This window comes from Musca domestica, unplaced genomic scaffold (genome assembly GCF_030504385.1).
Source record: "Musca domestica strain aabys unplaced genomic scaffold, Musca_domestica.polishedcontigs.V.1.1 35, whole genome shotgun sequence".
NCBI classification, from domain to species: Eukaryota; Metazoa; Arthropoda; class Insecta; order Diptera; family Muscidae; genus Musca; species Musca domestica.
This window is the reverse complement of record NW_026712315.1, coordinates 3,361,928-3,375,335: the sequence shown is the minus strand read 5'-3', so window position 1 is coordinate 3,375,335 and position 13,408 is coordinate 3,361,928. Positions and strand designations below refer to the sequence as shown.

The 13,408-nt window shown below is 32.3% G+C and overlaps 1 protein-coding gene across 13 annotated transcripts in view; it reads right to left on the bottom strand.

Annotated features, from left to right (window-relative positions):
• Positions 1 to 298: 298 nt before the first annotated feature.
• LOC101893237 (kinase D-interacting substrate of 220 kDa) overlaps positions 299 to 13,408 on the bottom strand; it is a 97,265-nt gene continuing 84,155 nt past the window's right edge. For 6 of the 13 annotated variants that reach the window (XM_059125722.1, XM_059125729.1, XM_059125725.1 and 3 more), the window contains 3 exons: positions 13,120 to 13,347; positions 11,221 to 11,250; positions 5,828 to 9,600 (listed from right to left, as the gene is read on the bottom strand). In XM_059125722.1, the coding sequence (XP_058981705.1) occupies positions 8,896 to 9,600; positions 11,221 to 11,250; positions 13,120 to 13,347 (963 nt within the window). In that variant the 3' untranslated portion in view covers positions 5,828 to 8,895. The other 7 variants (XM_005176325.4, XM_005176327.4, XM_059125723.1 and 4 more) reach the window with 6 other exon arrangements.

Below are 13,408 nucleotides of genomic sequence, written 5' to 3'. Positions count from 1 at the left end.
GACTCTCTGTGATCGAAAAAGTACATATGTACATTACTCATGCATATAAAAACTGAAATGTCATCCCTGTATCACACGATGTGTTCAACTTTTACGTATGGACAATTTGACACTACATATATGTAAAACCCTTATCGTCCGATAGCAGCTTTAGTAGTAAGGAAAACGTTCCTTTCAGTATGTATGTGTGGTAAAATACAACTCTGGAATCAGAGTTCACAATTTGTCTTGTGTGAACACTGGGTAATAAAAATGTCCCAGATTTCCTCTAAAGAAAACAATTTCATTTCTAAATAATATAATATATATTTATTTTAGTTTCCAACTTTATTGTACGTGCGTTTCAATCCCAAAATATATGAGTCTCTTATTTGTAATTTACTTCTTCCTCTTCTTCTTAAATAACAATTTATAATATTAATAAAATATATATTTGTTGAAGTATAAATTTGTTTGGGGCACCTTTTAATTTCACACATTTTTCTCTGTCTATTTCCTCTATATTGTACTAGTTTTTTTAGTTGTAAATGTATTGGCTAATATCCTGTTTTAGATTTTTCTTCTATTACTAGTATTTGAGGAAAAACGAAAGGAATTTGTGTTTCTTCTAGACAATCTTAACTTAAATTGAATTTCATGAAATGAAAATGTGGAAAAATTAAATAAATAAATATTGAAAATAATAGCGTGTCACTTGTGGACGGTAAATACTAGTGGGGCCGATTCATCTTCCTGCAGCTGTTCGAGGAGGGTGCGGTTAGTGGTTTGTCTTTGAATATTTGTGGCATGTTGGGATTCGATGTCTTCATAGTCAATGGACGAGGATCGCACCAATTTAAAATGAGAATTGCCCTCGTTTTTCGTTATGACCAGGGAGGCTGGGCGAGGTCCTGTAAGGAAATAAAAGAAATTAGTATTTTTAATAATTTATAAATATTTAATTTAAAAACATACCTGATGGCGGCTTGCCTTGTCTTTTCTTTGTGCTGGCGCCCAAAACATTCGAGTTCTCATTGGATTTCTCCGAAATATACTCCACATTCGAGGAACTGGGACTGGCGCGTATGGAAACCCTTTTGTCGGTTTTTACACTACCCTGTTGCTTGAGTATCGAGTCACGGCGAGGTTGTACCGGTGATGCGGGAGGCATTAAACTGCCATTTATTAAAGTCGAAGACAACACAGAACTGGTACCCTGAATTTCAGTATCTGCAAAAATATTTTTGTGGTATGCGAAATGCAAAGAATGCATAGTTGTCGGCAAAGAAGAAAAGTTAAAAGAAAAGAAAAAGTGTTTTTCCAAAATTAGTAGGGTAAACATTATTGGGAGGGGATAATTGGATTGGTATTAAAAAAAATATAGAAAGGGAAAATAAGTTATAAGAAGAAAAAATGTAAAATGAAATACATATACACAACAGAATAGAATGATGTAATAACACAAAACAACTTTCTGAATAGCAACAGTGGGGAAAATGAGAATGTGGTGAATTTTTTCCTTAAGAAATCAGAATGTGTGTTAGTCATATTTTGGCTGAATATCACGTCAACGTGTGATTTTCAATATTTTAAAGTTTTTTTTTGTTTTCCGAAGAGAAGAACATGCAAAAGAGAAAAAGATCGAAAGAATGTCGTTTTTCATTACTTATTTTATCCCTTAAGAAACATATACATATTTACAAGAAGAATGACTTCCAGCTTTGATTATACTGGAGTTTATATTCATGCTCAGAAATCTCATTCAGAAAGAATCAATTTGAAGTTTTTTTAAGTTTTGCCTTAAATTTAGAAAAATCATTTTGTTGGAAACATTTTTACAAAATAATATTTTTTTTACATCGCTAAAGGTTTAATCGAAATTGTCATATACAAAAACTGAAAGAGCCAAGTGACCATTCCCTTCGCCGGGATGAAATTATAACATTAGTGGCGATCAGCAAATATCGCAAAACTTTCAATCAATGTAGTTTTCAAGGACGATTTTTTCTCAAAAATTGCGTGTTTTGTTTCTCTGTGAAACATCTTTAGTTTGGTATATAATTTAACCACGGATCGTCTGACAAACCAACAACATTGCATTTTATTATCAAAATGCGTGCTCTGTTCACCGCGCAAGTTCAAGTTTAAAAATAAAAATGAATTAAATTAAAGGTGTGTCCGGTTACCCTAACATTTGTAAAAATTGTTGCTAATTGTTACTGACGAGGGGAGCGATTTGAGAGAACAATTTTGACAGTTCTTTCACTGAGAGTTTGCAAATTCTTGCTGGACAAATTTCTTCTTGCAAACACTTGTAACTCTTCTTCTTCTCTTTCCGGTAATGCATATTTGGCCAAGAAATTTTAAAACATTTTCTTTTGTTTTTCGATTAATTCCTAATTTTTGCATTCTTAATTTCTTTTATTTGCGGACAAATTGCTTTGTTTTGATAAATAAGTTGATTGTTTGCAATTTTTTGCAGGAATTCCGTCTGTTTATTTCTCAAAGTTTTTTTTTTTTTGTAAAAGAGAATAAAACTACCTAACTCTCTCAGAAAGAAGTTGCTGGATTTTTCCTGCAGGAAAAATAACCAGACATACCTTAGTCTTCCACTCTATTTTATTTATTGTCTTTACGATTCATTTTCTTTTACATTTTGTTCTTCTTGTTAAAATCATCAACTCATTATCACTGTCTCCCATTTACCTCTACAATTTCCTTTTATATAACATCTCTCTCTCTCTTTCTCTCTCTATTAATAATTTAATCTCTTTATTTATTTACTCATATTTCTCTTTTTTATTTTTATTTTAAATATTCATGACATTTCTAATTTAAGTTCAGTTAAAGATTAGAGGCAATACCTTGTAACGTTTTGGTGAACTATTTAAATAAATAAATTAAATTAAATAAAATGTATTTCAATCTACATAATTGAAGCTCACTTTTGCTTCAATGGTGTCGTAAATAGACAGAATTGTTGATTAAGGAAATTTAGGAAAGATCAGTCAGATGCAATATGAAAGCTATGGGCTGGCGGTACCATTGGACTGCAATTCTTTAAATGTGCTGCGAATCTTAACGTAACTGTGAAGAGTGAGCGCTACCGTGTGGTGATATTCATTTTTGTTTGCCTAAAATGCAAGAGCTTGAATTGCATGGCATGAGGTTTCAACAAGGCGGTGCCATATTCCACGCAGTATGTTTAACAATGGAATTGTTGGGAGACGATCTAGTAATGTCGATTTGTCTGTTGTTACGTGCGCCAAGGAGGCGGCTTGGGGATGTTTCCCATTCGAACTCCGGCCAACCCAGCCTTATTATCTAGGGCGTAGTCCCGACCCGCATACCATCAGCCTCTGACACGCAACACTGTCTGGCCGTCCCTACAAAGCCTGTAGTAGCTTAATTCCGTGGATAACCATTCCCGATCTATGTTAGCTTTTACTTGTAAAATTACTGGGTTACCATTCCCAAACTATGTGAATTTTTTCTCAGCCACAAAGTTCAGCAGAGGCTATATTCAGTAGATCATAAGGCCGGAACTATTGAGAAGAACTGGTAGTAGTCTTTTTTACGAAGCCTGGCAGAGAATATATTCTGTGGATCACCACTTACGGATCTTTGGTTCCAACTGCAAGTAGTCTCAACTATGAGGACTGGCAGAGGCTATATTCTGTGAGTCACCAGTCCGAAATCATTTGGTGTCAAAACAATGGTTGTATGTTCTTGGAGTCTGACTGGTGCGCACAATAACTTTCGAAGGAAGTATCCCATTTGATCTAAACTTGGTACATCGTGATATTATTGTCAAACTTAGATCGAGTTCTAATTTGGGCAATATCGTTCCACCTCTTCTGTTACTTCCCCCACTAAATGTCAACATTTTCAAAGAAAATAATTTACTGTACAGAAAGAGAAAGGATAATCCGATTTTGCTCCAACTTTGCATAACCTAATATTTGCATTAGTGCTAGGTCAGGTGCAAAAATGGATAATATCGGTTCACTTCATCAAGTACCTCGGCCACAAAGGGTTAAAATTTGGAATAATTACAACTCTTATAAAAAGTGAAGTAAATGTATGATTGTCTTTAAATTACGAACATCACAATATTTTTATTAAGCCATGGTCTGTTGTGAAGATTCCATTCAGACTTGGCACATTTCCATATTTCTATTAGCACAAGATCTGTTATAAGAATGGTAGAGATCGGATCATTCCATCTGGTACCTCCCCCACGAAGGGTCAAAGTTTTGAATAACCAAAACGATTAAAAAATCCGATATAAGATTCAGGTTTTCTTCAAATTACACACATCACAATATTTTGATTAACCAAAGCTCTGATGTGAAGATGAAATGAATCGGTCTACTCCTTCTGGTACAATAGCTGCGGGTATACATCTGTCGGTAAAACCGACTGATACTATCTTATTTGTTTTATTTTGATTTGAATTTTAATGAACAAATCTTATGGATTGTATTCATAGTTTTAGAACTTTTATAGATAAGAGCATAGCTTTACGAATCCTTGTTTTAATTGGCAATTTTTTTAAAGATTGAATTGAAAAAAATTGAGGAACTTAACTTTTAATGTCTTCTCTATGTTTCTCTCTCCCCCATATAACGGTATCTCATCGATTTCAGGTACTTTCAACAGTTTTACAACGAGAATTTACTCAAAGTCAACTCGATTCAAGCTGTTTTAAAATCCAATAGCATTTCATGATCTAATTGGTATTCACAATTGTTAGAAAGAACAAAATTGCTTCTGAACATCCGGACATATTTGTAAATCTAAACATTCTCCAATGGTGGAAAGTTTCGAGGATGAACCTAGCGCATTTTTTTGTTTATGTTCCAATGTGTGTTGGCCTTTACTTCCAACGTTTTAAAAGGAAATTGTGTTAAATTGATTGTTAAAAAAAAATTGTTAAAAATTTTAATTATGTTAAAAATCCCTTTCCTTCAAAACCATAAAAAAATAAAATAAATGTTATGATTTCCATGTAACACACATTAAGGTTATTAAGCATTATTTTTTTAGGATTATAACAAAAATGAACATTATACATATATTGTCTTAACAAATTTACATACATATATACAGAAGAAAGAAAAAAAAAGACAACTTGAAATAAATAATGAAAATGGGGGAAACCAGAAAAACGCCAAAAAATGTTAATTTTTCATTTGCTTGCATTAAAAGAATAGCATTTTATTCATTTGTTTATTATTAATAATATTAATATTATTTTTGTTTTAAATTACTTAAATAATAGTAATATATTTTTAATAAATATATGTATATGTATATAGCTTTCAATCGCTTAAATATATAGTATCTATAAATATTATATTTATTATTTACTACTAGTTATTAGTTTTGCATATATTTGTCTTTCAAATTGATGTTTGGTTTTTATATTTGGGAGGGGTGTTAGTGTTAATAGACCTTCTATACTTGGTATTACATGCTTTTATTTTTTTTTATATTTTTTTTAACTTTTTCAATTTTTTTGTTTGTTCTTTTTTATAATTGCTAAACTAGGTTTAATTTATTTGTTTTGTTAAATACCTACAATATATATTTTGTTTTTTTTTTTTTTTTATTTTGGTTAGTAACAAAGTACAAATACAGCAAAAAAGAAGAAAGCTTAAAAAATAATTTCCAAACATTTGATGAAGGTTGGCGGGGGGAAGTTTAATGGATATGTCCTTTGCAGATCTGTTCCCCCAAAAACAAATTCCTTAAAATCATCACTTTTTAAATTCCCATTTTTTTATTTTCATTCAAATTTAATTAATTTGAATTATGGTGGGCTGTTGTGTAGCATCTGTGTTTTGTTTTGGTTTATTTTTTTTTTGTGGAAAGGAACAGAAAAGTATTTGATTTTTTTAATTGTGTGTGTATATGTGTGTGTGTGTTGTGTAATAGAAAAACATATTTCAAAGCCATATGAACAACATTAAAACATCTTATGAAATACAGTGCAATAATAAAAGCCTTAAGCGACAAAAAACAACAAAGTAATTCTTAAAACAATGTGTGGAGAAATTCACAAAAACTTGTTTGGCGCCTAAACTAAAAGAAACAAATTGAACGTTTTTTTTTTTGTCTTTTTCAAATACATGTTTCGGGGGGATAAATTGTGTAATTATGACAAATGACATTTGGAGATGTATTGAATTTTATTTTGGCATGTGTTTGCAGGTGTGATATAATAAATTAACTAAATTGATTAATAAATTCCCACTGTATATTGAATGGTAATTGAACTGAGGCTTAAGATTTTATTTAAAATTAATCCAACCTATTCATTCGGAACTAAACTCTTCCAAGACAAAAATGTATATTTTTTTTTAACTCAAAAAAAGTGTCTTTTAAAATTGTTAAGATTTCAAATTTCTAGAGACACAAAACGCTCAAACGCTTGTTTCTCCAAAAATGCAATACCTTCGAAGGTATCTGATATCTGATTGCATTTTCAACAACATGTTTTTAAACCGTAGATTTTTTTAAAAGCATTTTCCAAACCTACTTAACAGCTAGAAATTTAATTTTTACGACCCTTTATTTTTTGAAAGCGTAAATTTTGTTTTATATATTTTGTTTTGTTTTTCTACCAACATTTCAAACTTTTTTCTATGTCCAAACATTTTTTTGCATTCTTAGATTTCTGGAATTTTTTCAAGAATATTTTTTTACGAAATTCCCAGGGCCCAAAATCTAGTATGTTTTAGGTAAAATTTCTTAAAGTGCTACAAAGTCCATTGAAAAATGCTACTGAAATTTTAAAAATTCCGAAATTCATGTTTTGCTATCACAAACTCTAAATAACATGTTTGAGATAAAAGGTGGATATACGAAGACGTGGATCTGCATAGAAAGCAGTACCTACTGCGAAATTCCAAATTTGAAAAAAAATACGGTGAAAAGCGTAGTAGCCAGGACGAACTTTTAATACCCTCCATCTTAGGGTAAAGGAAACATTATAACCCATTATGATCCACAAATACATACCAATTTTTAGACACATTCATAGGAAAATGTGCAAAAAATTATCAAAATACCGAATATCGGCAGATACCGCTATATGGGGCTATACCAAATCGTGGACCATACATGTAATGTTTCGCCAAAGGACCTAGAACCCATTGGGACCCATAAATACCAATTTTTAGACAAATCAGTGAAAAAATGTGACAAAAAACCATCAAAATACCTAATATCGGAGGTACCGTTGTATGAGGGCTATACCAAATCGTGGACCTATACATGCAATGTTTCGCCACCGGAGCTAGAACCCATTATTACTAAAAAATACCAATTTTTAGACAAACCCGTGAAAAAAATGTGCGTTCGCCAGGAACGGGCCAAAATATCGTAGAGCAACATTAGGTTTCATTGGTAGTTTGAAGGGCATAATTTCTCCCGAAGGTGACCAATTCGAACAAATCTAAACTTGATCTAAAATTTGATGCTGTTTCGAAATTTTTTGCTTTCATTCAAAAAAAGTTTAAAAAATTAAATATTATGGCGTTTGACTTTGTTGCAGTTTTTTTATTTCACCCTGTATATGATTTGTGGGGTCTAAAAATGTATATTTCGAGGTTTTATAAACGAAATGACAAACTTAATATACCCTCCATTCTACAGTGGAGGATATAAAAATGAAAAATCCTTAAAAATTAGTTGATGAAAAAAGCTACAAAAATTAAAAACGTTCCGTTTCTAAGGCAAGACTTATGCAAAGGTTTAAAAAAAATGTAGTATCTTTAAAATGAGGATCTAATTAACACCATTTGAGTCCATAGCATTCAGGCCCTGAAGCAAGAATTTTTTGTTTCACCAATTTCTTGAAAAAAACCATCTTGGGTCTAACCGTGCAGTTCCAAAGACATTGTTTTGTAGGGAGTCAAATAGTCGACCGCTTGACTTTCATTCCCGTTCTTGTAGATACCTAATGATTTCTTTCGTTTCTTAAAGCCCACACAAATATGTTCCACTTGTTTAATAGTTTAGTCGGTTACTTGCATTTGGCATCGACAGTTCGATTGGTGTCATTATGTTGGCAAATAATAGCAGTGAGTTTGAAATTTCATTATATCATAAATTCAACAATTTAATAATCCAAGATTCTAGCATCACCCAGTAAAAGAGAATATAGTGGCTTCATGTATTTACTATCCCTAGGTAAGGGGAAGGTAATAAAAAAATCAACATTCTGCTTTTCAATGGCTCTCATGGATAAGTTGGTTAGGAAAAAATTTTTAAAAGCGAAAAATTATAAAAAATTCTTCGAATAGAAGTATATTATATATTTACAACAATGTGTACTTTTAACATTTGAGGAATTTTGAAGAAATAACAACGACAATCAAAAATTGATTTTCATTCCTTTGAACCAAAATTGAAATTGTGGTAATTGTTACTCTAGAATTTTAATACATATCTGTTGTACCTGTATTTGTTCGGCTATTCAAATTTACTACTTTATAACTATTTTACATTACAATTTGTATGTATTAAGATTATTTGAAAATATAGCATTGTATAGTAGTGTAAATAAAATCGCCCAGTATTGAGTTAAGACTTTCGATAAATTACTTATATCTCTTTCATTAATGGCTATTATAGTCGTTTAATTTTATAATTGCATTTTTTCACCTACAAATATTTTTTGTTTTTTTTTTTATTTTTTTTGGTTTTCTTGAATTGCTTTAATAAAAATAGTTTTGATATTATATCGGCTTCTTCTTCTTATTTGACTTTTTCTGTATAAGATATGTTTGTATATTATCAAAGGATATTTACATTTCTGCGTAAATCAAAATATGGAGTACAAAAAACACAATATTTTGAAGTTCTTTATCATAACTGAAACCAACCCTTGCCCAGCCAATTTAAATTCTATAATTTGGTATCATCGACTAAATGATGAGTGACACTGTCGCCACCATTTTCATTGGGTATAACGACAACAGTGGGTATGCCACTCGTAATTGAGGGTGAGCGTAATTGTGGGGTCAGGGAGCCCCCAACGAGTACATCATCACTAACCGAAGGATGGCGACTGGCAAGATTGTTGGAACTCAAAATTAGATTGTTACCACCACCACCACCAATTGAACCTAGACCACCACCTGATCCACTACTTGCATTGCTTATGATACCATTACCCAGTATTTGCATGCCACCCGACAAGCTATGTAATGAATGTGAACTGGCACTGCGATTGTAGTCGCCAGTTGTCAGTTTGTGCTGTTGCATTTGTTGATGAGGATTATGATATTGTTGCTGTTGCTGCATTGCTTGTTGTTGTTGTTGTTGTTGTGTATTGGTGGGCGTATTCGTATTGTTCGGATTGTAATTGTTATTATTAAAATTGTTGTTGTTGTATGGTATTAAATTGTTATTCAATTTTTGTTCATCGGATGGCGAACCGAATTCCGATGATTCTCGAATGGGTGCTAAATGCAGTTGTGCGGCTGCAGCAATCATCTCACCTGTTGGCATGCCCGATGGACTTGGTCTTTCACTGCTGGCCACATCTTCAAAGGCGTCTTCATTCAATGTCTGTAAAGCACCGCAAATCATTTGCTCCTCGAGAGTGACCTGTAAATATGAATAACCACGGCAATTATTAGACTGTTTGAATCCAATCAAGTTAATAATATTAGATGAACTAATCAACATCAAAAATACAATTAGAAGAAGAGGAAAAAGATGGATGAAAAACAACAATAGAATGGTTAAGTTGTTTTAATTTTTGGAAATACTACAAATAATAAAAACAAAATTATTAAATAATAAAACAGTTGGGTTTTCGTTAAAAATATTTTTAAAAAATCTCTACAATTGGTTCCACAGTTTTTTTTTCACTATTTTTTAGACCCGGACTTGTGAGATCAGCTTATAAAGGTCTTCTCCCTAAAGTAGATCTTTGGGATGAAAACTCGTTGTGAGTCATCTGTTTATAGAAGACCTGTCAGAGCTCACATATTCTTAGAGTATGTTAAGAATGCATATAGAAGGTCTTCCATCTCTAAAATAAGACATTTTCAAAAAATTTTCATCTTTTATTTTTATCTATAGCAGATCAACTGAAGATCTTGTATTCATGGAATTTATGAAGACTTAGATCATGTCCAAGACCATGATCTGCATTGTAAATAGGAGATTAAAACGCGTCTTGAGTTTACAAAGCGGGCTTCAAAACCTGCGATTTTTAAGTTTACTTCTCGGCTATACAGGGTGAGATGAAAAAACTGTGACGGCTTCATTGGCCGTTTGAAGGCTATAATTCGTGCCAAAGTTGTCCAATTCAAACCTAAACTTATTCTAAAATTTGATTTGATTTCCGAAATTTTTTGCTTTTATTCAATTAAAATTTAAAAAAAAATGTAAAAATTATGACGTTTGACTTTGTTGCAGTTTTTTATCTCGCCCTGTAGAAGGTCTTCCATCTCTAAAATAAGACATTTTCAAATCGATATACCATTTTTTATTTCTATCTATAGCAGATCACCTGAAGATCTTGTATTCATGGAATTTATGAAGACTTCAATCAAGACCATGATCTAGATTGTTGTAGGAGATTAAAACGAGTCTTAAATTTACAAAGCGGCCTTCAAAATCAGTGATTTTTAGCGATATCCTTTTTTCAATTTTTGAGGTATTTTCAAAACTATTTAGTCATTAAAATATGGATTTTTAAGACTCTCTAAAATGTAATATTAATTTTCAAAAATTTCAAAATATAAATTTTATCAGAGATTTTTAAGGCAACCTTAAAGTTTCGAAACGAATTATTAAGACTCCCTTAAGTTCCCAAATCATGGATTTTTAGGGACTCCTTTAAGTATTCAAACCACGATCATTCGTAGAACTTTTAAGACACTTAAAGTCTTAAAACCCGATTTCCATTTAAAGAATTTTGAAGATGTTTAGCTTTTAAAATTAAATGTTTGAAATACCTTTCAAGTCAAGAGTTTTCCCAAGGAATTAAATATGGCGGGTATTTAATTCAAAAAAAAAATCTAAAATCGTTAACCAATTTCAGTTGACGGTTAATTTTTAGTTCATAAATTTGAAAATAAATCTTAATAAAACCAAGGGGACAACTATAAAGCTAGAACTACAAAATAATATTGAAAAAATTAGAACAACATTTATGAAAAAAGAAACGATTAAAATCAACAATAACAACATTGTAAGGTGATTGTTTTTTTTTACCTGTAGATAATCGTATTCATGGACTTTAGACTGAATTTTTGTTTTTGGTTTGATGCGGAATAAATGTGAATGGTTTTGTTGGAATAAATAAACGAATAAATAAAATGTTCATTTATATCAATTTGATTTTCATATTAGACAATGAATTATGTAGAAAAAATATGACATTGGGTGGTATGCATTAACAACTTAAAAAAAGAAAAGTGGAAATCTCTGTGGGTTTTCAAATTAAAAGGGGATATTTTTGTGGATTTCAATATTAATAAGACTTTATGCAAAAAGTGCTTGTGTGTATGTTGAGAGCACTCCATAGATTTGCAAATTGCATAACTTTAAAAGTTAATAAACAACTGAAAATATTGGCTATGTGCTGAGATTTCTAAATTATAAAATAAATGACAATTGTGATGGCGTCAAGTTCTCACATTTGATATCGAACAAATACCCATTGAAATTAATTTTGATTGTCGATAGAAACGACCAGAGTCTAATCAAATAAAAAAACAAGCAAAATAGTATCAGCCGGTTTTGCCGACAGATGTACACCCCTAGCCTTGAGCTATGATTATTCATATGGTTGACCATTTATAGGGAAGGTTCCAAAGCAGTTGGATAATATTGACCAATCCGTATCTCACCCAAGACTGATAAAAATATTTGAATGGCTAAAATTTGAAGAGAGTTGGACGCCTTTATCGCTTTCTTTGAGCGTTTTGTTTTTCCCCCTATGTGGGAGATGTTCCAGAAGAGATAGTCCGCTCTGTACCATATTTATAACAGATTTTGTATTGATGGAAATATTGAGATGTGCCAAGTCTGAATAGAATCGAATGTTTTAGGAGTTTCATGGATATTCAAAATTTTGACCCTTTGTGGAGCAGGAATGGATCGATATATCCTATATTCACAGCAGATCTTGTGTTAGCAGAAATAATGGAATGTGTGAAATTTGAAGAGAACCGGATGCTTAGTTCGGATTTAATATTTGTTTTTTATTCAAAACTTTGACCCGTTGTGGGGGAGGTACCAGAAGGAATGGCCCGATCTCTACAGCTTTTATAACAGATCCTGTGTTGATAAAAATATTCAGATGTGCCAAGTCTAAATGGAATCTGATGCTAATTTCCCGTTCTATGAGCTTAATGAATATTCACAATTTCGATCTTTTAGGGGGAGGTATCAGAAGGAGTGAACCGATATATTCCATCTTAACACCAGACCTTGGGTTAATAAAATTATTGCGATGTGTGAAATTTGAAGACAACACCCCCCCCCCCCCCCCCCCCTTTGCGTTGGAGGTACTTGATGGAGTGGGCCGATATTGTCCGCTTTTGCACCTGACCTAGAACAGATGCAAATATTGGGATTCGCAAGGTTCGAACAAAATCTGATTATCCCTTTTCATTCTGTGCAGTAAATTAATTTCTTTGAAAATGTCGACATTTTGTGGGGGAGGTACCAGAAGGAGTGGACCAATATTGTCCATATACGAACTCGATCTAAGTTTGACAATAATATCACGATGTACCAAGTTTGAATAAAATCGGGGAGCATCAGAGAGCTATCGTGCGCACCACCCAGACAGACAGACGGGCGGACATCGCTAGATCAACTCCAAATGTCCTGAAACGGATTTGGTCCAAAGAGACCTAGGGTCTAACATTGTTATTTCGATGAGACACGTTTGACTTTATCAAATGATATATACCCTCTGCAGCCATATGGCTAAGGGTATAAAAACTAGATATTTAATAGCTTCTAAAAATTTCAATTTAATCAAACTAAAAGGTAAAATGTTCGCTATGAAATGCGAGAATCTAGCTCTTAGATTGAATGTGACTATTCCCCTCTGCAATTCAATTGATTAAAACTTCAATAATTCTTTTTTTCGCAGCCTACCTGTTTCTCCATATGTGATGTCGTGGAATTTTTCCTTGAATGGGGTTGAGTCGGCACCACCACCATCGCATGAGAATCGTGTGTGTCTTTTGATATTGGTGCAGGATTGGCGGCAATTTCCGTTAATGCGGGAGTAGTTTTAAATTTACGCTGCATCTTCTCACAGTCACGCATCGTGGTGATCAGTAAACGGAATAGTTCCCAGTGTCCAAAACTTAGATTGAGTTCCTAAATCAAATTGAAATATTTTTTGAAGATTCAAAAATCAAGCAAGGTAAAGTATTTAAGA